Source organism: Xiphias gladius, chromosome 9 (assembly GCF_016859285.1).
Source record: "Xiphias gladius isolate SHS-SW01 ecotype Sanya breed wild chromosome 9, ASM1685928v1, whole genome shotgun sequence".
Classification (NCBI taxonomy): domain Eukaryota; kingdom Metazoa; phylum Chordata; class Actinopteri; order Istiophoriformes; family Xiphiidae; genus Xiphias; species Xiphias gladius.
Window position 1 is genome coordinate 20185615 of NC_053408.1, and position 27277 is coordinate 20212891.

The window sequence follows — 27277 nt, forward strand, 5'->3', positions numbered from 1 at the left end:
ATGTGGTGTGTGCTGAAATTCAACATTTCAAAGTCCTTCCTGATTGTTATGTCCCCAGATCCTGCTGATGAATAAAGAAATAAACCCTTCAGAGCTGGACTTCCTTCTGAGATACCCTGTCCAACCAGGTGTAACATCACCAGTGGATTTCCTATCGAACCACTCCTGGGGAGGGATAAAGGTACGGAAAGAGGCAGAGATGGTCATATTCTTGCCACTACTGAAATGTCATGACATTGAACAGGAGCTGAATTCTTGATGTGACATGCAAAGGGTAAGTAACTGATAAAATGTCTTCTTAGTGATGGATCAAACCAAAAATACGTGAGGATTGCAGCTGCTGCTAGGGCTGAAACAGACAATTCAAAAAATTTTAGTCAAATGACAGAAAAATGCCAACAATTTTGATAATCGATTAATTGTTTTGGACGGTTGTTCGGATAAAACAGTATTTCAAGATGTCACCCAGGGATATTGTCATGGGGTTTTTCAGATTTTTAATTTATTCTTTTGACTGAACATTGAATCAACAATGAATCTAAGCGTCATTATAAAAATATTCGACAGATTAATTCATGATGAAAATAATCATTAGTTGCAGCCCTAGCTGGTAAGCTAGGCGGTAACATGCTAGCTTGCTTGGAACATGTTAGCCAGCTACAATAACAGCACCCAACGGAGCTAATATGATAGCTTTCTGTATTTTGAACTCTCTGGCTCTATGTGCCCTCAAAGGCCAGCACTGTCTAGATGGTTTGAAATTAGTCAGTGGCAGTAATTCTTGTGTCAAAGTTTATAAAAGTTGATTTCTACTAGAAATATATTCCACATTCACATAATACTCCATTCCATGAGAGTTGGCTTACTGAATTGTTTGTGTGACTGTAAATGCAAACAATGCCAAAAATCGGTGCAAAACTTCACTGCCAAGATCTTTACAAAATTATAACATAAAGTTGCTCTTACATCCCAAAATAGTACGCCATTTTATAAAGACAGACTTCTCCTCTTTAGATTCATAGAGATGTATTAAAAAGATACATGAAGAGACTGTTAAATTGTAGATCAGCTCCATTTTTAGAAACCCATCCAGCTGCCCCACTATGTTGAAATGTTCAAAAAAATCGTCTCCAGTAGTAAAAAATTTAGTTGATTTCTGTCTTTCGTCAACCCGGTCATGTATGAGAGGCATGAGTCAAGTTATTTCAGCACTTAGTTGCTCTACACAGCGTGTGGAGCTGCTTCCTATGATGTAATTTGTGCAGCAGAGTCTCCCTGCAACAACTCTGCATTAAATTGAAAACACACTTAAGGCATTGGCAGCATAATTGAAGTCTATTTTCTCTGTTTCACCCCAACCTCCAGTCTGACAGCATGTGATTCTCTGGGGCCCGGCTTTTCTCTGTAACCCCTGTTCATTTTAACAGCAATAGAACAAACTCTGCATACCCGTAGTTCCTCTTAAAGGACAGACGTCTGGCAGTGCGGCCCTGTGGATGTCAAGCAGCGGAGGTTCCCTCACGTGTCAGATCAGTTTAGCAGCCAACTAAACCCTTGTGGTGGCATGTTTTTTTAGCCTCTCGTGCTCATGAATTTTTCAGTCTGTACCACCTAGAATATTAACTTAACCTAAACCGCTCTGAGGGTTCGGAAACAGCTTTTTTCCAACTGCACTCAAACCCACTGTGCATGTTCAAGGCACTGCTAATCAAATTCTGTCACTCGATTTTCTTATCGCAGTTGGAAACATAATCAGTTGGAAAGCTTTTAAAGGAGGATAAGATCCTCTGATTGCTTGGCCCCTCTTGATGATATTAGCAGGGCAGGAATCCCATGAGACCCTGTGTGTACTCCACTCACCAGGGCTGAGAGTTTGCCAACTGCCTGTGGTAATTAAACAAACTGAGTTGGAGGGACTGTGTGACTGTGTGCTGCACCACTTCGTCTCACTGTATCTCACCACCTCACCCTAGGTGGTGAGTGGCTGTAGAAGGATAGAAATTATGGATCCACATGGATATTTTTTTACACTGCATCTGTGTGAGTGTGTATACTCGTCAGGGAGTGTAGCTGCTTGAGGCTGCACTGCATGACACCGCTGTTCTCCACAGATGAGATAAGGTGTCTGTCAGCTGGAGCATCACAATAAAACCCCCACTGGTTCTGCAACGGATGCATATTCAGTCCTCCCCAACCCCCCAACATGTTATGAAAGTGATCCTGTTCACTCAGCATTTCCCTTTGAATAAATATTATTTATAAAGGTGCGAGGAAAGATAAGCACTCCTCTGTTATGGGTTATTTGGCCTCCTCTTTTTCCCTCCAACTTTTGCAAACAAAGTTAGTCATTTTGCTGTGTATTGCGAAATTGTCTTGAAGTGGTCAAAAAACCTTAATGTGTATCACTGATCACAGAGTAGCAGCACTTAAAAAAAATACAGTAATTTTTTCCTGTACGAATAACCTTTCTTTCCTCAACCACCAGTCCCTGTGCTCCATGGAAGAGTTTAGAAACCTGGACAGAGACATTGAAGGTTCAGCCAAACGCTGGAAGAAGTTTGTGGAGTCTGAGTGTCCAGAAAAAGAGAAATTCCCCCAGGAGTGGAAGAACAAAACCTCGCTTCAGAGGCTATGCATGATGAGGGCCCTGAGGCCTGACCGCATGACGTATGCCGTCAGGTGAGAGGTGGAATAATTGCTCGACCTTTGCTCTGTGATCTGTGAAGGATCTTACTGACCTGTGCTCTTTGGTGAAAGGTTAAGGGTTGAAGAGCTTAACCTTTGTCTTATAGTCTGAGTGGACAGGGCACCTGTGCTCATTGCTGCTATTATTGCCGCAATTACACAGCTTTGCAGGTACAATCGGTGAGCCTCATTATTAAACGAGACTACAAATAGCCCTTAACCTTTGTCTAGGAACGTCATGGTATCAAACCTGGACACCATTTGCAACTGGCATTTACATGCAGTCTCTACCTGGACACCTTATATGGATATTGAAATACAAAAGTGACCAAATAAGCTAAAGCAATGCAATTTTCCATATATTTTACCTGATATTTTGACTGTCAGACAGCAAATATGGAAGCTTCCCTAATCAATATTTGCATGTTAACACTTCTGTGTAATGTATCTGTAATGTGTAATAGTAATAAACCCACATAGAGCTATCACTACTGTGCTGTTTCACTAAGCTCTACAAAGCATTTTTAGCATCTTTCAGTTTTTTGTTTTCCAGCCAACAGTTTGACTGTTTTGGTTCACTTTTCATGGCCCTCATCAGCCCCGTACCAAGCCACAACAGGTAGCTGTTTTCAGTGAAAAACTCTGATAAACCCACTGTACGCTACATGCTCAGCACCAAACCACAGACAAAATTTGCGACTAGCTCGTGAATATAGTGGCACATTTAGCAGCCAAGGAGCCAGATACTATTCTCAAGAGTAGGCGGAAACCAAAATAGAGCTAAAGGGAAAAGAATATTGGAATATTTATCAGATGGACAGAAAAACAACTCCAAATAAATGTTAATGTTGCTTTATGTCTGCTTGATGTGTAAATTTGCAACTGAATGCTGACAAGTTTGCCATTTGTTGTGTTTACAGCTTTTTACACTGAGCCCAAGTGGACAATAAAAATCAATTAATGTAGGTTTAAGAAAAAGCAAAAAAGCTGCAGACAACCCCTTCCTCACCAATGGAAATATAAGTAGAGCTTACACAGCAGCATTGCTCTGAAAAATTATTGAAGGACAGCTATAATGTACTCAGAGCTGCAAAGATGTATTTCCTAGTGACCAGGGCCTCAGCTGCAGAAAGTAACAGGTACTTTATTTGAAGCAGGCCTGTATTAGAGGGAGGCTGTTATTTCTAATACCCTCTGTCTGGTAGATAGAATTGGTCATATTCTAGTATGAAGCCTTGTTTTGATCTGCTCCTATTAGCCCTGTTAAAGTGACTGCACTAAATTGTTAATAGAAACTCAACACTTTCTGTAGCTGTTTCAAACTAAAAGCCCTCTCGTGTTTCAATGGACAGAAAACCTTCATTTCTTAGCAGGGCTTTTATTGTGAAACATTTGCAGGCATACCATATACAACAACAGCTGGTTGGTATTAAAGCACGATAAAGGAAATGGGATCAGACAAAACAACAAAGTGATGAAAATAGCAGGATTAAATTTTTGAATTTATTAAATTAAAGAGGTAGAAATGTACATTATGCTTAACTGACATGCACATTCTATGACAGGCACCAGGAGATTATCCACCCTTGTTTTTTCCCCGGCATGTATTTGGGAGCTGGTCTTTATTTGTTTGTGTCGACCATGCCCCTGACCATTATTGGAGACCCAGCTTTTAATTGACTAAGGCTTTTTATTTGAGGAAATACAGTAATCAAATATTCCATTGAAAGAAAATAATTCAGCAACTATTTCATTTTAGTCATCTTATTTTAGCAAAAATGATAAACATTCTGTGGTTCCAGCTTCTGAAATGTGAGGACTTGATGCTGCACTGTCATTTTCTGATCTTTTATAGAAAAAAAAATTCATCACTTTAATCAAGAAAATTGGCAGATTAATTGATAATGAAAATAACTGGCTCTGATTTGCTTCTTGCAGTATAGCATAGTACAGTTAGCATAGTTAGCACGGCTACCACAAAGTAGTCTATGAAAGCCCCTGGTTGTGTCTTTCACATGACCCTCGCCTCTAAAATCATAGCAGTCCCTTGAAAGTACATCTCTCATTTGGAATTGGGATGCCAGTTTCATCTAATTTACATATTGACCAATCACAATATACGCAGAATCATGATAACAAGAACTCTTGTTAATACCAGGTGTAAATACAGACACAGTTGTAAATATAACTATAAAGAGTCCGGTCTAGACCTTCTCTATATGAAAAGTGCCCTGAGATAACCTCTGTTATGATTTGGCGCTATATAAATAAAACTCAATTGAATTTAAGTTACTGGGTGGGAACAGGGTCTTGATGACAAAAATCTAGAGTCCCCTTCCGAATAATGTGCTATACGCTTTGAATAGGCTGAATCAATGAGGACGTAGCTCTTCTTTTAGTTCATGGGTATACCTGTAGAATGAGTCATACATATTCAAAGTTTTTTACTGATAAAGTGTTGGTGTCAATGATAAGTGATTACTGGCATAATCGCTAAAGCTCTTGAAATTAAGTATTAAATTGCTGTAATTTTTAATAATCTGTAAAAATATCATTTAAGTGATCTTTGTATATTCAAATAATCTGGGACCAAAGATTTAAATGTGGAAAATCTCTATTTATTTAAGACAGAAGGGTTTGGTTGGAAAACCAGTAAGCAAACCACGTTGTTTGAAAGGCCAAAGGATTTAGAAGTTGAAAAGACCCACTCACAACACGGTTGTGACTTGAGTTAATACTTTTCTATAAGCAGCTGTCTATCCAATGCACTGTACTACAGAAGAATTCAAGTTATTCAGCTTGTCGGTCAAAGATAATAAAAAGTGTTGAGAAGAACTGAGTCATATTCTCCCCTGCAGAGACTTTGTAGAGGAGAAATTGGGAAGCAAGTACGTGATTGGCAGATCACTGGACTTCGCCGTCTCCTTTGAAGAGTCTAGTCCAGCTACGCCCATGTTCTTCATCCTCTCTCCTGGAGTTGACCCTTTGAAGGATGTGGAGAAACATGGTAATACTGTTGCTTGTTTTATCTTTAATAAGCCATAAGATTCAGCCTCAGAGTGTGTCTTGGACTTTTATCAGAGCATACATATTGCCAATTTATCTGTCATTTCTTTATGTCCTGGGAACATGCAGGATTTTCTTGGAACAGCCTATTGAAGTTAAGTGCAGGCATACCTGAATTCACAATTTCCACTTTGATTATTATTGCATAGGATTATCAGTGAGAACCACAGTCATCCCAACACATCTGCTATGTTTCTCTGCTGTGGTATCAGCCATCACTGCCAACGCACAACAGGCTCTGGCTAGATTCAAGAGATTATACTAAAGGTCATAAATATATCAGGAAACACCACTGGTGTATTAGGAGCAGCGGAAAGTAAATGTCATTGGTTTTAGAGTTACTTTACATTCCTGTTTGAATAATGCGAATGGCAGCAGGACGTGCCGTTTTGATTTTGGCCCAAAAATATGCCAAAAGTCTGAGCTTTTGTTCTGACTGGGAACGGGGCACCATCACAGACACTTTTGAATCCTCTGCCAAATAATTCAGTTGGTGTGTATTTGAAGTCAGCTATATGAAATATTCAGATTGCAGATTGCATTGTATCAGTTTACTGGAACCAAGAGATTTCCAGTGTCTCTGCTTTAACCAAGTTCCTATATGTTTTTGCAATGTCTGGATTTCTGTATTCAAGTAAGTAATCATCATAATTAATGTACTGTTTATGTATGATTTTCACTTCCTGTGGAATTTGTTTCTGCTCAGGTCCCTCTTAAACAAATTAATCCATTCCATAGATTAATTCCAACATGACAGTCAAATGCAGCCGTTGTTTTCCGAATACACAGTAGTTTTTGAGTATTTTAAATGCCTCATCGTTGTAATGGCTTGGAAACCCGGCAGCCGCAGGTAATTAAATCAGCCGGAGACCTGCCATAGACAGACTTTCGACCCTATACTGAAATTCACCATCCTCTCCGAATATAATAAGAGGAAGCAATTCTACTGGAACTGTCTCTAAGGGATGTGATTATTGATTATCAACACCCTCACTCTGAGTATTTTATTTTTATTGTTAATTGTACAGTATTTTACACTTAAATTGCTTAAATGTTGTACTTGCTTAGATTCTGTCCTTTTTTATCTTTCCTATCATATCTATTCTTTGAATATAGTCTCAAATACAATGCACCATTTGAGGTTGACACAGTTCCCGCACAAGTCCCGCCCCTCGAACGCAGAATGGCCAATCCTAGCATACCATCGGCCTGTTCCGACTAGGGTCCGACAACTATATAACTGTGCTCCATAGACTCTCTTGCAATCGTTTTGTATTTTTCTTCTTTTTCTGGCTGGTTTGTGGATTTAAAGCAAGTCATGGTTAAATATTGTGCCTCGGGCACTTGTAACAGTGATACCGATCAAAGTAATTTTGATCAGATGGACACAAAACCCTGCAGAGCTAAATTTGCAGAGTACAGCACATCAATCGTGACATAGCACTTCTATGCTAATTTAGCTACTGAAGATATATTGAATGTATACTGCTGCTTTTGCTTTTCAATGATTTTAACATTGAACCTACCCTGCTCTACAGGAACAGTGTTGCTCCTTAATTTCATAGGCTTTTGTCTCAATTGTCAGGTGATGTGGTGGTTCACTTTTACATTGTGATCTGTAGGCTTTACCTTCTTTTTTTTTAGTTTTTAAAGTTAGTTAAAGAGTCAGTGTGACATCCTGGATATATCCCTCAAACACATAATAATAATAATAATAATAATAAAAATAATAATAATAATAATAATATTTCTTCAAGGTACAGTTAGTGACAGCGTAGGCGCCAACAGTTTGACGGACCAGCAGCGGCTAGCAACAAAGGGGCGGGGCTTAGCGAAAGGTCAATTGCAGTCTCGTTGTGTTAAACAATGACAGTAAAGTTCTTGAAACTTGAATCTCGAGCTGCAGCTGTAGAGAGGGCATGTTGATGACAAGGAGCAGCAGCCTGAACCAGAAAGAGATGCTTTTCCATTATAGCTGTGACTATTGGTTTTATCATTGGTATTAGGCTTCAATTAGATTTCCATTAGATGGATGACGTGATTTTGTATGCTCTGCAGGGGACTAATATCCCTGAGACAGACCCTCACTATCTGCCAGGTTTCAGGTTGGAGTTTTAATGGAAAAGACAAGTAATTGTATTGTTTGAATGAAATATCAATTGTAGACTCAAGGTGGGCAAGTAAGACTGAGTCACTCACCATCTGCTGACTGTGAAGTTAACCACATATTGTCACTTTTGGGGAAATTTGCTTCATTTAATGTCTGAGAAATAGATGAGCTGATCATTATCACTGCCATCTCAATACAATTCTAGTTTGAAGCTCATTCATTTTTTTAAGCTAGGTGATCAATGTTCAAATGCATATCAGTACATATACATGTGAGCATGTATATGTAGAAACGCAAAACCAGACGCTGTAATTAAGCATGGAGTTAGCTTATTCACTGAAGTCATGCAACATCTGAAAAATTCTGTTGAAATAATTAAGCGGCCAGCGTTGTTCGCGTGTCAGGAGGGTATATTTGATTGAAATGATGCTTATCTGTTTTCTTTCAGGAAAGAAGCTGGGCTACACATTTGACAACAAGAATTTCCATAATGTTTCTTTGGGTCAAGGTCAGGAGATTATAGCTGAACAAGCCCTCGATTTGGCAGCTAAGAGTGGCCATTGGGTCATATTACAGGTACAGTATACCCATACACATACTATGCATCTTCTACAGACACACACCAATATGTCTCACTGTGGTATTAAATATAACGCACAGGAAATACTTCCATGTACTCTAATGCTCACCACATAGATTCACCATTCCCAGAGAACCCACACACCATCTTATTTATTTTCATAGAAAGCTCTGACAATCATAGTGGGTAGATAGTTCAGGGTATAAGAGCAACATACTAAATGTGTTAAGTGACACTTCAAAATGATTGTTTGAACATCTTGGTCTCACTAGAATGTCCTATGTGGTAAACTCCATCCACCTCACACATAAGGTGCCGAATCATAAAAATATATTTGTATTAAAACGTGACATATATTGTAGACACAAAAAAAACAACAAGCAATCACTCATGGTTTCAGGTGGCATTTCCTTTATCTGTATGTATTCTGAATGAGTTGAGTTGTATTATCACATAATTCTTCATTGTATACTCAATAAGATGTTTGCTTTCCTCCCAGGTTCATCCGCAGTGAAAGGTGAATTTAATTTTCTGCAGAAATTTCCTAACTGAAAGGGCCGCGGCATTATACAGTACAATATCCACAGCCGTGGTGTCTGTTCCCCTCTTATCTGGAGGGCAAGGCTGGCTTTTGCATTTTAAGTGGAAACCTTGGTGGAATTTTAATGGGAAGTATCGACAGATATGAAACACAGACCGGGCACGGCAGGACACCCTTTTCTTTTAATTCACACAGCTGGTAGAAATTCAAAAAAAAAAAAAGGATTGGGATGCCATCAGTCTCTGCTCAAGAGCAAGGATAGCAAAGACAAGCAGTTGTTTAATTACCTTTGCATAAGAGCCCGGATCGATAAGGCTTAAAAAGGCCTTGTCCCCCTGGCAACAAACCTCCCACTCACTTTATCATTGGCTTGTCGTTTGTCTGCCTGCTGTGACCCACCCCCGTGGCATTGGCAGGGGAGGGATTGGAAACCAAAGGGGAGGGGAGATATCATATTCTCATCTCTCTCCTGTTTTTACCCACAGTATCTTCTCCTGATGTAACGCTCCATCTTCTCTTCTATTCCTCTTCCCACCCTCTCATTCTGCCACGTAACGTTAATACTTTAGTCTGATCGTTTTCTGCACTGCATCTACCCTCTTATCAATCCTCATGTCCTCTCACCTTTCCCACTAACCTGCTCACTCTCCCTCCCCTCCTCACCTTCTCATCTCGGCTATCCTCCAACCTATCCACCCCCCCTCTCGTCTCACAGTCCACCTTTACTCTCCCGCTGCCAGGCCCGGCTCCATCAGCAGAGGGCCAGGTCAATGGCAGGTTCCCCTTCGCAGACGGGTAATTAAAGTACAGAACAGCAGCTCCTTCTCAGATGGGCCTGGGAGACAGAGATGCAGAAACTTTGAAAGAAGCCCATTGGGATAGAGGAGGGGGTAGATGGAGAGGCAATCAATGGGACAGATTGGACTTGAACATCCCACATTGGCTAGGCAGTGGGAATCGAGTGACCTAAACTCACCAGCCTCTTCGCATATTTACTGCTAAAGACACCCCATTTGCAGCCAGTGGCAGAAAGAAGCGCAGATAGAAGAGAAAGGAGCAGAGACAGTTTGATGAAAATACTCTATCTCAATGTCTCTTCACTTTAATGTGTAAGGAAGAGCCAGATAGCTTACGTAGTCCTTTTAAACTTAAATGATTCATGCGTTCTTCTTCTTTGAAATCTTACTTTGAGAGTTAGACAAGATTCATTTTAACTACTGAAGTAGAGATGACCCTTTTTAACCTACAAGGATGACAAGGAATAACTTGAATATCAGCTACATTGAGAATATCAATACTGCAGCCCTTTTTAATTAATTGATCTGAAGTGAAGTATCTTGCAGTGTAAAAGTAAATCCCATTTCCATCATTTTATACTTTTTACTTTTTACTCTACTTACTTCAATGTAAATTCCAGTTTCAAACAGTCTCATGCATAATGTAACAATAGAGTTATATTAAGTCAGACACTTATGTCTAGTAATTGACCATTAATATCAATGGTTATGGTTATACAGTTAGATTCGGTAGAAAAGGCTGTGTTCTTTGAAGGAGCTTTCAAATAATCAGAGCATATACATTTACACTACATGTACTTGTTTGGCAGGCACTTTTATCCAAAGCGACAAGTGAGGGACAAAACAAACACTTCAGTACAGTAGGAGAACTTGAAGTAAGTGCTAAGTACTAAATCTTTTCAGTTAGACAAAGTGCAAAGAGATCAGGTAAAGACGTGCACAGTAAGTGTTAGTTAGGCACGTTAGGGTGTTAGAGGTGTTAGCGGAGGAGGTGTTCTCGGAAAAGATGAGACGTCAAGAGTTTCTTGAAGATAGAGAGTGACGCCCCTGCTCTGGTAACATTTGGTGCTCATTCCACTATCAGGGAACTAATCCGCCCTTAATAAACAGATACCGTACATTGACATGGAACTATACCAGAAATAAGCACATAAGGAGGAGGGTGGGCTACACTGTATACCTGCATGAATATGTTTGGATGCGACTAGTCAGGTGATCGCCACACAGCTGGTGAATGAGTCAGTAATTTTGCAGCACGAATGAAACAGCTAATGCTATTCAGCCGATGCAAGTGCAACCCCAGTGCTCTGTATTGTAGCGTTTTTAACTATTTCACTTTTGTTTCTCAGAAATCATCAGTTTAGTATGGTAGATGGCTCAATACTACAATACCCATGAACCTTGTCCACTATTGCTATGGAGAAGGTCAGGCAGAAATCAGACTTGTACAAATTCAAAATACCCAGAATTTGAAAGTGAAATGATTTATGCTGCAGATTGTACTAAAGAGTCATCTTTAACTTCTGCTTATTGTTAGCAGTACATACAACATAATTTTAAGGTCTTACCAAAATGCACCTTGGTAGTTGTAATCACCTTCTCTACTTATGTTTTACACCCCTTCATGGCAACAGCATTCCTTGATGACAGTGGCCTCTTTCAGCAGGATAATGTGCCCTGCCACACTGCAAAAATTGTTCAGGAATGGTTTGAGGAACATGACAAAGAGTCCAAGGTGTTGAATTAGACTCTGAATCACCCAGATCAGAATCCAGTTGAGCATCTGTGGGAATGTGCTGGAAAAACAAGTCTGATCCGTGGAGGCCCCACCTCACCACTTACAGGACTTAAAGGATCTGCTGCTAAAGTCTTGGTGTCTGATACCACAGGACACCATCAGAGTTCTTGTGGAGTCCATGCCTCGCGGCTCAGGACTGTTCTGGCAGCATGTGGGGGACCTACAAAATATTAGGCAGGTGGTTTTAATGTTGTGGCTTACTGGTGTACAATTTAAAAGTATTACAGAGAGTTAGTTGACTATTAAGAACAGACATCCAAAACCTACAACACATAAACTGTATCCTGCATATTTATCCTCACCATTTTTAAATTTAGACTCAGCAGTCTGTCATGCTGTCAGCGCCTCGTTCGCTGTGTTCCTACGTTAGTCTGGAGTCTGACTGCTTCTCCACTGCAGGGCTGCCTCCTCAGTGCTGGAGCCCAGCTGTGCAGCTGTCCTCAGTGCTGCTCCTTGACGGATGTGTTTTTGCGTGTGTAAAAAAGAAAGATTGTGTGTGTGCACCTGCATGTTTTTAAATTTGCTATTGTACAAGCCATGTGTGTGACAGGCAGTTGAATGTGCCATTGTGCTTTCCCTCAGGTTGTGTTTGATAGCAATGCATCAAAGACCTTGCCAGTGGTGTCTTCTAATGGGTTTTAGATTCAACTTTTATATTATTATGTAAATAGGTGACTCTTTGATGTAGTATCAGTGCCTTCATCAATGGGGCTGGAAGGTCCTTATCAAGACGACGTTGAGGGAACAAAAAAATGTTGCACCTGAAAGTTAATTAAAAAGCCATAAAATAGTGGCTGCTCCTCTGTCTTGTTTGTTTGTCTGTCGACCTGCTGGTCTGTCTCTCTCTCTCTCCGTTCCTCCCCTTCTTCTCCCCCTGCAGCCAGAGGATGAATGGTTTCATTACAGTGACAAGTTCTGAGGCAGTCTCTCACTTCTTCTGTTGGCTCCCTTTATTGCCAAAGTATTTACATGCCAAGAGGAAGGGTTGCACTGTGGCTTGATGAAAAAGCACTTGAATTTAGACTTTTAATTTGTATACTATTTATTATTCTCTAAGGCATCAAGAGGAAAACTAGTTTATCCCCTTCTCAGCTTCCAGCTCCCCCTGGTCTTCTCTCTTACAGATTGTAAAACTTTTCTCCTCTTTTTTCTTTCAACAACTCTCCCAAAAATTGACGTTCCTCTCCATGTCATGTCCCATCTTTCGGAAAGAGGGCTAACTTCAGCCATCATAAGGAAGATTAAATATGGAGAGCAAAGGGAAATGAGAAAGTAAAGAGGCTTATGAATTAATGACTGGAGTTATTAGTGCTGTAATTAGATTTAGGGAATGGGCAGTGCTGCATGGTGAGATGTGGGGGGCTTGGCTGACTCCTTATCATTCACAGGGTATCCTGTAAGTGTCAGGACAGCTGAGATGGAAAATTGAGCTCATCCATGCTTGTGTGATAATACAAGTCAGCTCCGCTGTCCGCACTGCAATGAGAGATGAATATGCAGAAAAGTAAGGCTGAAGTTACACTAGAGAATGGCCGCTTAGTGTCAGCAACCTGGAAATGGGTTTCAGCTGCTATGTACCTTTTAATTTGGTGCCACATCAAAGTCACAGTGAAGATAGTACAATATGCAATAATTTAATTGCTCCTTTTTACTAGTTGTCATTACAAAAATAAATTATTCAGGCAATTCCAGCATGAAGTACCTAATTAAGCTATTCTGTGTTATCCATTACAGCCCAGACTTTCACAGATATCCAACGGAAAACATCTGGGTGTAGATTAGGCTCTCTACCCTCACAGAGGATTATTAGTTTTGCCTATTAACTGGCCTGTTCCGTACCAATAACATGCATTTTTCTTCCTCAATCCTATCCTATATGGCCCTGTTTCCTGTTCCTTTCCCTACAGAACATCCACTTGGTGGCTCGCTGGCTAGGTACTTTAGAGAAACTTCTGGAGCAGCATGCAGAGGGAAGCCACGAGAACTTCAGAGTGTTTGTCAGTGCTGAGCCCGCCTCCAGCCCTGAGGGCCACATCATCCCACAGGGCATCCTGGAGAATTCCATCAAGATCACCAATGAACCGCCAACTGGCATGCATGCCAACCTGCACAAGGCCCTGGACAACTTCAACCAGGTAACTCTCCTAGGTTTGATGTTATTCCTGGAGGTCATCTGAGAATAATTAACTCTTTATGGGTGGTAACTAAATGCTGTACATTTACTTGCATACAGTTTTCAGTCACCACACTTGAGTATTTCCATTTAAACTACTTTACACTTCTTTCCCACTACATTTCAGAGGCAAACTTTGTACTTTTTACTCCACTACATTTATGTGACTGTTTTTTTTTTTTCCAATTACATTAACAGATTTTATATACAAAATATAAGCTAAGCTCATGAAATAAGATGCATAGTTTTGAATTGAACTACCTAACAGTATAAAAACTGATTAGAGCTGCAATAATCAATATGTTTATATTAACAGTCGATCAAATGACTATGTGTAATGTGAAAGGTGTCACATTTTTCGCAGGTGGTTGGTGGATACTAAACAGAGCTAAAATGTGATGATATGACAATTTTGCACTTACAGCTTGTTCTACTGTACCTTTGGCCAGAAAATCAATTACAGCCTTAAAACTAGCCTCGCCTCAACCAGATATAGCTTTAATATGCTGCTTACAAGTCAATACAGTATTCATAATATTTCTGTTATACAACTTCTAAAATTCAGTGGCTTCAGAAAATATTTAGACTAATTCAACACTCAGTCTACACTCAGTAACTCATAATGACAAAGTTAAAACATGTTTTTAGAAATTTTGGCAAATTTATTATTATTTTATTATTTATGTTATTCAAGTATTTAAGTATTCAGACCCTTTGCTGTGTCAGTCCAAACTGTGGTCAAGTGCATCCTGTTTGCTTTAATTATCCTTGAGATGTTTCTAGAACGTGACCGGAGTCCAACTGTGGCAAACTGAATTGATGGACTTAGTTTAGAGGGGCACACACCTGTGTATATAAGGTTCCACAATTTACACTTCATGTCAGGACAGGAACTAAGCCATGAAGTTCAAGGAACTCTCTGTAGGCCTCTGCAATAAAAATGTATTCCCAGGAACACACTGGCCTCAATAATTGTAAAATGGAAGAATTTTGGAACCATCAGGACTCTTCCTAGAGTTGGCTGTCCAGCCAAACTGACTATCTGGGCAAGAAGGGCCTTGGTCAGGGAGGTGATCAAGAACCCAACAGTCACTCTAACAGAGCTTCATACGTCCTCTGCAGAGACTGGGGAACCTGCTGGAAGGAAGACAATCTAAACAGCACTCCATCAATCAGACCTCTGTGGTAGAGTGGCTAGATGGAAGCCACTTGTAGTAAAAGTATTAGCATATAACATCCTGCATGGAGTTTGCCAAATGGCATTTGAAGGACTCTGAGAGCATGAGGAAAAAGATGAAGTGAAGCACGGTGGTGGCAGCATCACGCTTCGGTGCACTTGACCTGTGATTGGAGTGACTGTTCACCATTCAGCATGAAAATGACCCAAAGCATTTTAACTTTATAATAATGGGTTATTGAGTGTAGATTGATGGGCACACATGGTAATTTTATCCAGCTAAAATTAAATCTACACTATCAAGTGTGCAAAAAGTGAAGGGATCTAAAAACTTTCTGAAGTCACTGTGTATATTTTCATATAACACTCTGAAAGGGGTCATACTGCACAACATACATTTACTTTCAGTGCTTAGACACATTTAGCTTAAATATGACTCGTGTCACAGTGTCCATTTGACTTAAGTAAAGTTTGGAAGTTGTATTGGCAATGGAGTAGCTTTACAGCTTGGCATTTCTTCTTTTACTAAAGAATACTTCTACCATTGGCATTCCTGTATTACACCTATAATGCAGTTCACACCTTGTGTATGTGAAAGACTGTATATATAATTATTTTAAAGGTCCCATGAAACAATATAATTTCTCCCTTAATTTGAATATTTCCTGTTTAAATCCATTCAGTTTTAATGATAAACCCATGGAGAAAAAGACAATTTAATTTTGTGAGAATGTTCTGAAAGGTGGGATAGAAAAATCTGTGATCGTTTTATTAATTGGACTTTAAAAATTAAACCTACTAGTGGAAGATGATGTAACAGCCTAGAATGTACTGTTTACCAGGCAGTGACAATTTTCCAGTAACATTTCAAGCGCCCGTTCTATTGGGTTCATGCTACCTTCCTCTGAAGAACTCACTTTCCTTTTTGCTATGAGTGGCAGTTGAGACAACACATGCCAATTTTCGCTCCAGATTTCTCATCAAGTTGCCAATTTGCAGAAATGTAGCAGCTAGCAGATGGTTGCAGTCACCTTTCACTCACCCTGGAATTGCCTCTGACCCATGGAGGACAGATGTGAACATAGCACATGCTAACGTTAAAAGTTTGTGTGGTTACAATCTGCAGGGAGATGGAGGTATAACGTGAGGATGGAGATCACAACAAAGTAAATTCGCCATGTTTTGTGTTTGTTATCAGTGTGTGGCCAGAAAATATCATGCCTGCTGGGCCATTCTACAGCCTACATAGTAAGAATGGATTGCGCTGCAGTGGCCTCTCTCGGCTTTTCTTTACCTTATCAGTTCTTTGTCTCTATCTAAGCCTTACCATTACCCCAGTGCTTCCCTGCCAATGAATCTTTCTCCGCACCATTACCTGAGTGCTCGGCTTCCTCACAGTCCATTTCCACGATCCTTAGTTTGCCGATGTCTATCTGCCTGATAAGTGCAACATGCTTGTGAGCCTTGCCTTATGCAGAGCCACAGGGAGGTCCGCTGAGGCAGGGATGGAGGGAATATTCCAGTCATGTGTACTCAGTGAAAGCTAATCAATGTAAGGCTAACTCTCTGTAATAGCCCTCCCGCTTGGCTAAAGCCAGCGCTAAGCCAGAGAAATGACAGTTTCTTTCCTCTTGACCTTTTCACTGGGAGATGTGTACAGCTCCACTGCCTATTTCCATCCCCAGAAGCCTGTAAGATGGAGTCTGGGTGGGCCAATGTTAACGTCTGGCACAATGGTTTAGGTTTTTACTGAGATAACAGTTTTATAATACTGTTGTGAAATAAACTGTTATGGATTTGCAATTCCTGTGTTTGCTGAAACTGATCAATTCACTGTCAAATTTTCGGGTTATTCAGATTCATGAATACCCAGATGCTAATCTCAAACCTCTGTCAGTTCATAGATATTGAAGTGTGTTATTCAGTGCATGTGCATGCACGTGTGTGTTTGTGTGTCTTTTTCTCTGCAATCTGACTGCATGTTGTTTCTCTCCAGTCCACCGGTCATGAAAAGAGAGGCTATGCACATCTTTCAGCTGTTTTGAGCAGAGGAGTACCATGCAGAATATTAACTAAACCTCCAAGAGGGCGTGTGTGTGTGGTAGTCAGTCTGCACTGTACTTGTGTGTATATGCATGTGCATTGTAGGAGTCAGCTCCCCAGGGCACTGCAGCCGGGGGAGTCAAAGGCCTTCACCATGGCATGACACATGCTGGAATAAAGAGAATTTAGCCTTTGTATTTCCATGGGGGTTATTGGCATGCTTATTTAATCTTCTTTCTCTCCAGAGATTACAATGCCATTTGCAGCCAGTATTTTTTTTGCCTGTCTGGAATAATGAGACCCTGAGATGGTTGTAGGCTGAAAGCATCTGACAAGTTGTGACAATTAAAAGGGTTGGGTTTATTGTCATTTAGTCATCTCATTGTCCGTCTGTTGGTGCACTGCACTGCACTAGGGACAAAACAAAATAAAACAGATCACAGGACAGCCTGCCACAACTTTGTACCTGTAACACACCGACATGGCTCTGTTAATGCAGCTGTACATTTGAGGAGGTGTTAGTGTGCGTCTTTTAAATGTGTCAATCAGTGTGTTTTTGTTTTCCAGGACACGCTGGAAATGTGTGCACGGGAGAATGAGTTTAAGAGTATTTTGTTTGCTCTGTGCTACTTCCATGCCGTTGTGGCAGAGAGGAGGAAGTTTGGTCCTCAAGGCTGGAACAGATCATACCCCTTTAACACCGGGGACCTAACCATTTCTATCAACGTCCTCTACAACTACCTTGAGGCAAATCCTAAGGTACATGTGTTTCTGTTTTTCTTTTATTCCTGTGCAAAGGATTACAAAGCCTAATGTTTGTAATCTTAATTGGAAATCTAAACACATGTGACCTCAGCTAAACACTACAAAGATCCCCTCTATCTCTAATCGCAGGTGCCGTATGATGACCTACGCTACCTGTTCGGTGAGATCATGTATGGGGGTCACATAACAGACGACTGGGACCGCCGTCTGTGTCGGACCTACCTGGAGGAGTTTATCAAGCCCGAGATGATGGAGGGAGAGCTGTACCTAGCACCTGGCTTCCCCTTGCCTGGAAACATGGACTATAATAGCTACCACCAGGTGAGGCAGACAAGGTTAGACTCATACCAGGCCATTCCCTGCCATTAGACTACATGAAACATAAAGCAACAAAAAGGAAACAATAGAAAAGACAAAAATCAGGATAATATGGTGAATTCAGGCAATAAATACAATGTAACCCATAGTTACTAAACAAGAAAATATTAAAATTACACTTATCTAGCACCTATCTTTGGACCACCAGGGGTCCTCAAGGAGCTTCTCTGTGTCCTCCAGCAAATTAATAGTGGTTTAATCTTGCTACAATTGAATCACTATAATTAAAAGATTTTTCTTTCTCCATCAGTATTCCACATCTACAGTGAAGAGTTCTACAATTCATTGCTGAATCAATAACAATAAAACTCATCCCATATGGGTCCCTGGGACATAACAGATTGTAGTTTGAGTTATATAAATATTTCTCAGAGGAGGAGCTGCTCTGTGGGTGGAAAGAGCTGGCAGTAAGTCTAACTGGCAAACCTGAATGATAGAAAACTGAGATTATGAAGTTATCTAACAGTGAAAGTTGAAAGGCATTAAAAGTCCAAATAAGCGGAATTAGATGAGTCAGGGAACACACAAAATATTCACAGTATATACAGTACACAACAAAATGGTGTAAAGAGGAGATTTGTGATAGCGACTATGTATTTCTATATATCCATTGACTAAACTTGCTTACAGTATTCCCATTTAAGGCAGAGGAGCATCTCCCAGCATGTCTTAGGATAAACAGCAAATAACGTATCACTCATGTAGACAAACACAGAATTTAAAGCTGAACTAACCAATATCTTATACTAACAATGGGTTTAAATGACTACAGTGGCTTGTGAAAGTATTCAGATCCCTTCGCTTTTTGCACTTTACTGTGTTGTAGATTTAATTTCAAATGGATAAAAATGGTATTTTCAGTCTACACTAAAAAATCCATTATGACAAAGTGAAAGAATATTTTTAGAAATTTTTGCAAATTTGAAAATCAAAAACTGAAATCTCTCATTCACATAAGGTTTTCTTCAAGGACCTCTCTGTATGTGGATGCATTCGTCCTCCTCTCAATTCTGACCAGTCTCTGCCGCCAAGAAATACCCCAATGATGCTGCTACCACCATGCTTCACTTCATCTTTTTCCTCATGCTCTTGGACTCCTTTAAATGCCATTTTGCAGACTCCAACTGGCTGTCATACTACTGAAAGTGGCCTCTGTCTAGCTACTCTACCACAAAGGCCTGATTGATGGATTACTGCTGAGATGGTCGTCCATTTTGAAGGTTCTCCCATCTCCCATTTCCCATCTCTGCAGAGGACTGAAGAAGCTCTGTTAAAGTGATTGTCAAGTTCCTGGTCACTTTCCTGACTGAGGCCCTTCCTACCCGGTTACTTATTTTGGCCACATGGCAAACTCTAGGAAGAGTCCTGGTGGTTCCAAATGTCTTCTATTTCAATTATTTATCACAGAGGTCAAACATTTCTAAAAACATGTTTTCACTTTGTTGTTATGGATTATTGAATGTAGATTGATGGGCAAAAAATGGAAAGTTTATGCATTTAAAACAAAACACAATTAAGTGTGCAAAAAGGGAAGGGGTCTGAATACTTTCTGAAGCCACTATAAGTTTGATGTGAAAAGTCATCGTAATGAACTCACAGAAAATTATCACCAAACTCTGCAGCTCCAATCAGCTCTATGGAGAGTTTTAACATCTTTCAGTTCATTGTTCTGGATTAATGCTCCACAGCTTTAATGTTTTAGTTGCATCTCACTGTTCTTATTAGCCCCTGTTTAGAGCCAAACCCGTCAGCTGTTTTCAGTGAAAAAGCAAATGAGAAATAGGTAGCAACTAGCTGGTGAACATAGTAGACCATTTAGCAGTTAAAGAGCAAGATAGTTTTGTCACTGGTTAATAGAGACCAAAAAAAAAGGCAAAGGGACAGAGAATATTTAGCAAAAAACACAACTTCACATAAATGCTGAAATTGCTCCATGTCTGCTTGATGTGTAAATAGCCAATTGTTTGCTAATATACTGTAACTGCAAAGGTGATAATATGTATGCTTGTTTCAATGCTTACAAGGGGCCAAAATATCATTTTTACTTCTTTAGAGTCCCAATTTCACAGCATCCTTTGCATCATTGGATGAGCAAATATTGTAAGAACATCCAAACTCCACACAAAAGGGGGTTGGGTTAGGGCTCTGTCACACCAGGACATGCAAACTTCAGCATGCAGATTGACAATGCTGACGTTTGTGGGAACAAAAAGGACTTTAAATTGGAGAGAAGTATCATATTACCCGTGTCCTGCTCTGCCAAACAACACCATGTGTAGTAATACTACATATAGTTAGTTTAAATAATATTCACTCAAAGTCCACTTACTAGCTGTTTCTGGAGCTTTAAACTGCAATTCATGGTCTTCAGAGTCAGTGACAACTGAGCAACCTCCATCACGAGATGGGGTTCAGAAAGAGAAGTGGAGTTGAGAATATTTTACTACTTACCAACATCAAGAATGAACTTTCACCCGCAACACCAACAGTGCTTTCCTCTTCCACTTTGTCAAAAATAAACTAACCACAACCAAGATTAGCCCTGCACAACACCCACAAGAAGTCAAGAACATCATTATTGGATGATTCTGCAAAAGCTGAATTGCATTCTATGAAAGTGTGTTTAACGTATGCCAACATTCCAAATTCCAACATTTTTAAAATCGTCTGTGTTTACAATATCAACACATGGTAACTACAATATGGGTAAGATAAGGCAAGTAAAATGTATGGTTAAGGTCAGAGAAAGATCATGGGTTACGGATAATAAAAAGGTCATTATTAATAGTTAATTCATTGTCATTCAGGTCCTTGATGGGACATGCTACACACCAATCCACTACCCGAACCTTCACACCCTTAAACTGGCTTTATACTCCATCCAAATTGCCTATCAAATGTTCAGATAGCTTCAGAAGCCCCTGGTCCTTACACTTTTCCGATGTAGGATTAGGAGTTTCTGTGTTTCCGAAAACCAACAACCTGACATTCACAACCATATCATGTCTTCCTGGAGATGCTATCTGAAAATGTTCAACATTGAATACCATATGAGTTTTGCTATACCACTTTTTGCTGTTTACTGCGCAGTAAGAGATCGAATCCAGCAGCTTCTTACTGCGCCACCATGCTGCAACATACATCAGCTTCATCCCTTGTGTGATCACCATTAATAATGTTGAAATGATTGAGCCTGACTTTGCTTTAGAGCACTTCAGACACAATCTGTGACAGCTCCTGGCATTATCAGTTTACTGCTTCACCTCAGTCTACCTGACCTTGCTTGGCGTATATTGTTATTTATCATTTAACACAAGAATTGATTCACAGGGTGAAATCAGAAATGAGGCAGGTTCTTGTGTCAACACACTATAAAGGATCACATATTATTTGTAATCCTTAGAAATGAATAAATAAGCAAGGCCAAGCATATAGAGGTTGTGTCAGTTTAGAATTCAGAGTGGTTGTTTTCTAGAGTGGAAAACTAATTCTATGACAGCAGGAACCAGCTTCACTGGTGTCCTTTAAGAAAAGCTGACAACATTTATATGAATAACAGTGGTTCAGAAAATTTGTTCTTACAGTCAGTTCAGATTTCCCCCATGAGGTCCGAAGGGAGCCAGAGGGAATGGGGGGTACGACTTGCATTTAATTTTCCCTCAGTGCTACTCAGTGGTCACAACCTGACTGTCATAGTGGCTCTGGTGGGAAGGGCCAGAACCTTTTACATTTGGCTGTGACCACACGACCAGGCTGGGGGTTGAGTGGTTAAGACTTGGCCAGAAAACAAGGGCTGTAAAGGCCTGTGGGTCCCCGGGGGTCTCTTAGGCAATCGTGTGCCTCACAGCCATCTGGAGCAAACTTACAGTATATTTAGGAGAGGAAAGAGGTGAGATAGACATGAAGAAGAACCCGGTGACTCAGCAGTTCTACTCCTCTTTCAACAATATACAGTTGTATGCAATCAGCAAAAGTTAGCCAGCAAGTACAGAGCAGATCAAACAACCTGACTACAAAGTGTTTCTGAATTAAAGGCCAACATATTTTCCATCAAAACTTTCATCAGGACATTATGATTAGAAGAATTTTTTTTTATTTAGTTTAAGCTTTTAATCTTAAAAGCATTGATATTCATTATGGGCCAGCAGATGGAAAATGCCACATTTCCTTCCCCTTGTTATGGTCATTAGCAATGTGTCAATTGATCCTGAGTGTTTGAATCTCACCCAGAAAAATCTCATCATTTATATGGTTCCGTTCTTGTCCTTTGTCAGCAGTACTTTAGAAGAAACACCTGAGTGGCAAAAAAAGACTTTGGTACTTTTTAGTCAGTAGGTAATTGGAGTTACCAATCTCTATGCTGTTCATTTAAAATAATCTAGGGTGAGAATTAGGGTTGGAGTTGAAATGTGGCCTTATTCAGGTAAAAAACTTTTCAGAAAAAAGAAAACAACCTTTCAACCTTTTTTCAGACAGGATTTTGTGTTTCCTAAAATTTCAAACCTCTGAAAAGTCCTTAATTTGAAGTTCAAAAAAGAAATCATAAATTTGGGTTAATACTTCTGATGATACAAGAGTTCTAAACAGTTCTGACATGGTTTCTTCTGCTCCAGTACATTGATGGCACCCTACCTGCTGAGTCGCCCTACCTATACGGCCTTCATCTCAACGCTGAGATCGGCTTCCTTACACAAACATCCGAGAAGCTTTTCCGCACTGTGCTGGAGATGCAGCCCAGGGACAGAGGAGTCGGTGAGGGCGGTCGGACAACACGTGAGGAGAAGGTAAAGGGGATGACTAATACAGAGAATCTGTAGTTGCAGTATAGAGGGTCAGACTGATCTGTGGATCAGCTGATAATGGTATTTTCTTTAAGATCATACAGTATGTCTATTCATGGCCCATTGTACAAGCCAGAAGATGCGGACACCCGAACATTACATCCATAGGTGATTGTTGAACATTGCATTCCAAAAGCATGGGCATTAAAACGCTGCTACAATAGCTTCCACTCTTCTAGCATGGAGATGCAAGGAGAGGAGATCAAATCTAGCTCGCAGTCTGTGTTCCAGTTAATCTCAAAGGTGTTGGTCGGAGTTGAGGTCAGGGCTCTGTGCAGACCAGTCAAGTTCTCCTACACAAAATGGGAAACCATTTGTGTATGGATCTGGTTTTGTGCACACAGAAATTGTTGAAGCAGGAAAGATTTTCCTTCACAGGAAATAATGGGTTCTTGCCCAAACCATAAAAACAGCCCCAAACCCCAAGTACACAAATATATGTGGACAGGGTAATATGTTTAGCTACATAAAATATGACTGATATGCACTAAACACTACATACTGTCTAAGGCATGGCTTGAACAGACATCAAATACATAATACTTTGTTTCGCACATATGTTTGATTACTTGTTTTCCTCAAAGTGTTCCAGTATCTGAGTGCTGTTTCAGATGTCTTTTAGCCATAAAAAAACAAAACAACACCTAATTCTGCTTGCATCTGGAGTTCATACATAACTTGCTTAAAACCTTATAGGAAATCTTGACTACAAATCGCATGGTCTGGGGATACTCTATCACCATTCATTGGATTTGTTTGATTTGCTTGACGCTTATTTTCATCATGACTTTCAAGTGGTCACTTTCTTATGCATTAGTATTTTTAGGCAGAACGTATGATCTTCACAATTTTGACAGTTGAACAGATTTTAACCCTTTAGAGTTTTCCCCTTAAGTAGTGTTTTAATTGTGTAAAAAATAATTGTATTCCATTATGTCTGGCAGAAGCATTTATATTCTATGTCAGCTTGTGTGGTATTTGTGCAGTGTTTAGGCCATGTTTTTTTCTGGCGGTACCATTCCATCAAAAGGAAATACTCAATATGTCTCGTGCATCATTTTATCAGTGTTGGAAATTAGCATAGTGCATTTACTCAAGTAATGTACTACTGTACAATTTAGAGGTACTTAATTGAATATTCCCATTTTATGTTTCTTTGAACATCCACTTCACTATATTTCGCGTGGAAATATTGTAAAATTTTACTCCACTGCATTTATTTGGCAGCTTTAGTTACTACTACTACTACTACTACTACTTTTAGATTTTATATTTAAGATTTTATATTGAAAACATATGATAAGCTTATAAAATAAAATGCATCGTTAAATATTAACTCCCTGGTTTCTAACATTTTTGGATTTTGACCCCTTACAAAAAAAGTGCCTTGTCATGTTTCAGAGTCATTAGCAGTTTTATCAAAGAGACGTTTCCATTTTAACTTCTCCGATGGTTTAATTTAAGTAACTGTTCAAGGCTCAAAGAGGCAACATTTTTCAATTTTTCACAAAAAGGCAAAGATCAGAGAAAAATCCAAAAAATTAATCAAAATTTTTAATAGGACATTGTTTTTTGCTCTTGCCTCTCCCATTGATCATCTCAAAACCCCTCAGATTTATTGTTTGACCCTCTGGAGGGACCCCTTGGTTTGGAGCCACTGGACTAAACTAGCCAGCTGTATACAAAGTAGATCAATCTAACTCCACCTTGAGCAGCTACAACAGTAAAATGCTGCTTATACAATCTAATAATGTTAGATAGAATCAAATATCAGTCACAGGGAATATTTTTTTACATACTTTAAGCAGATTTTGCAGATAATATTTCAGTAATACAAATCATTTGATAGAAATGTTAGAAAGTAGGAATTTGAACGCAGGACTTTAAACTGTAATGGAATATTTTTGTGTTGCTGCTTTAAGTAAGTAAAGAATCTGATAGTACTTGCTCCATTGCACTTTATACACATTTCCCCATAATTTAGTCATTTGACATTTTTTGGTATCTTTGGAAACATTAGAAACCCTACTTTGAGCAATGTTTGTTGCACAGCATGAATTTGTTATGACAACCCCCCTTGCAGATTTAAGGGGATTAAATAGTAGCCTTTGAACTCAATTTATTATTCTGATATGAAATTCTGGCTTGAAAAGTCCAGCCTTCATACACAGGAGACATCCTGAGCAGATACATGAACTTAAACCAAAGTCTTTCACAAAGACAACTGTCTCACTAAACTCTAGGAAGGAATACCAAATCTTAAATGTATGATAACAACAGGTGACCTAGATTGCAGACCAACTGTTTGGGGCCTCTGATAGCACCCAGGGTGAGTTTTATAGGGATGGCATTTTCTGGTACATCTTCTGGTCCAGTACCACTCTGAAATAAAGCTTATTTTAGTATAAAATCTCAAACAAATATTCCGTCAGAGAGGGTGCAGCCTTGCGCTTTCCCTCAATGTAGCAAGTGTCACTTTTTTAATAACATAATTAATGTTGTGGTTGTCTGAGTGTTAGCTTTGTTAAAAAGTAATTTATGCTTACTGTTGCTTGAAACAAGCAGCAAAATGTTAGTAATAGTACAGGGTTTTTTTAACTTGTGTTACCATCAGTCTGATTTTTCCTCTAAAACCTTGTCTGTTTTAAGAGGAGCATGTTTACTTTTCAGCTTCTTAATGATGAGATGGTTGTTAACCGTAAAAAACACTATTAATGCTAATAATAACATTTTGATCAGTGCAAAAACAGTGTAAATTACTCATGATAAAGTTATTTTTTGGCATTCCCTTAGGTGTAGCCCAGTTTGTGCCTCTCATGTATTAGCATTACATTTGATTGACAGTGGTAATCATCTGTTTCTCTGAAAGATAAATACCCTTTGATGTCTGAAAAACCCCGAAAGTCGTTTAACAACACCTACAGCTGTTCTGAGCCATCTGGATGAAAAAATATCTGGCTGCTGCACGATAAAGATTTTCTAAACCATTTTTGAAGTTGTGACTGGGTTTCTGATCCAGGTGGCCACCGGCGACTATCTTTGTTTGGATTATGGCCTAAGTATACACCATTCAGCCACAACATTAAAAACAGTAGCTGGTTTTAATGTGATGGGTGATCAGTGTACAGTAGAATCTATCAGCAGCTTTTTAGTCGAATTCGATTAATTTTTATCTGCACTTGTTTTAAAGTATGATAGAATTGTTCTTCGCGGTGATTTTAATAATCACGTTGATGACTCATCAAACATTCACACTGCTGATTTTTTTAAACATCTCTACATATTTTAACCTTAAACAGTTGTTTGTGAACAAACATATTAATCGTGGCCACACCTTGGGCCTTGTTGATCAGCTGGTAAATCCGACGCCTCCTTGTACCACAGCTGAAAATGATGCTGATTGGGAAAAGTTTTAATCTTACTTCTTTGATAAAGTACAGTCCGTCAGAGCTTCTGTTAACCAGCAATTACTCTGATGTCCATCACCCACCACAGAACACTTTAAATCGGTTTTCTTCCATTTCCTTGTCTGAGGTTTTAGAAATAGCATCTCTTATGAAAGTGTCTTATAGTTCAGTTGATGTAATACAAACAAAGTTTCTTCTCAAAGTCATTGAATCTCATGGGCCCTGTCTGCTGTCATTTTTTAACAGTTCTTGTGTTATTTCAAAAATGCCTGTTTACAACCTTTTTTAAAAAAATCTGGGCCGGATCCTACCCTCCCTCAAAATTACAGACCAATCTCCAAGTTACTTTTTATATCAAACATTTTAGAAAAATTCTGTAAGTGTCAAAGCAATTGCTTTTAAAAGCAGAAAAAAATAACATTTTTGAAAAATTTCAGTGGCTGTCAATGATGGGATTTGCTCAGTCCTTGTTCTTCTGGACCTTGGCGCTTCATCTGATACAGTTGATCACAGCATTCTGTTGACTGAGGCACTGGGTAGGAATATCTGGTCCCGCTTTAAAATCTTTCTCTTCATACCTGTTGAACACAAGGTTCTGTGTCTCCATTAATAACCATATGTCATATTTTTCTCCTGTTAAGCATGGTGTCCCTCATGGGTCAGTTTTAGGACCAATTTTATTTTCTCCATATATTCCTCCCCTTGGACATTTTATCCATAGACATGATGTTTCCTTTTATTTTTATGCCACTGACACGCAGATGTTCCTGCCCGATAGAGCCACTGATCCTGGCATGCTGTGTTTACTATAAGACTGCTTATGTGATGTCAAAAACTGGATGTCACAAAATTTTCTGCAACTACACTCAAGAAAAACCAAGATAATCCAGGAGAAGTGGCCACATCATGCCTGTTT

At 39.5% G+C, this 27277-nt stretch overlaps 1 protein-coding gene across 1 annotated transcript in view; it reads left to right on the forward strand.

The window, feature by feature from the left end:
* The window catches only part of LOC120794320 (dynein heavy chain 9, axonemal-like), a 144659-nt gene that overhangs the window by 106929 nt on the left and 10453 nt on the right, over positions 1 to 27277 (forward strand). Inside the window, exons 67-74 of the mRNA XM_040135288.1 lie at positions 59 to 181; positions 2486 to 2679; positions 5544 to 5692; positions 8310 to 8437; positions 13485 to 13712; positions 17538 to 17729; positions 17865 to 18056; positions 22727 to 22897. Of these exons, the coding sequence (XP_039991222.1) occupies positions 59 to 181; positions 2486 to 2679; positions 5544 to 5692; positions 8310 to 8437; positions 13485 to 13712; positions 17538 to 17729; positions 17865 to 18056; positions 22727 to 22897 (1377 nt within the window). The remainder of the gene's footprint in view (positions 1 to 58; positions 182 to 2485; positions 2680 to 5543; positions 5693 to 8309; positions 8438 to 13484; positions 13713 to 17537; positions 17730 to 17864; positions 18057 to 22726; positions 22898 to 27277) is intronic.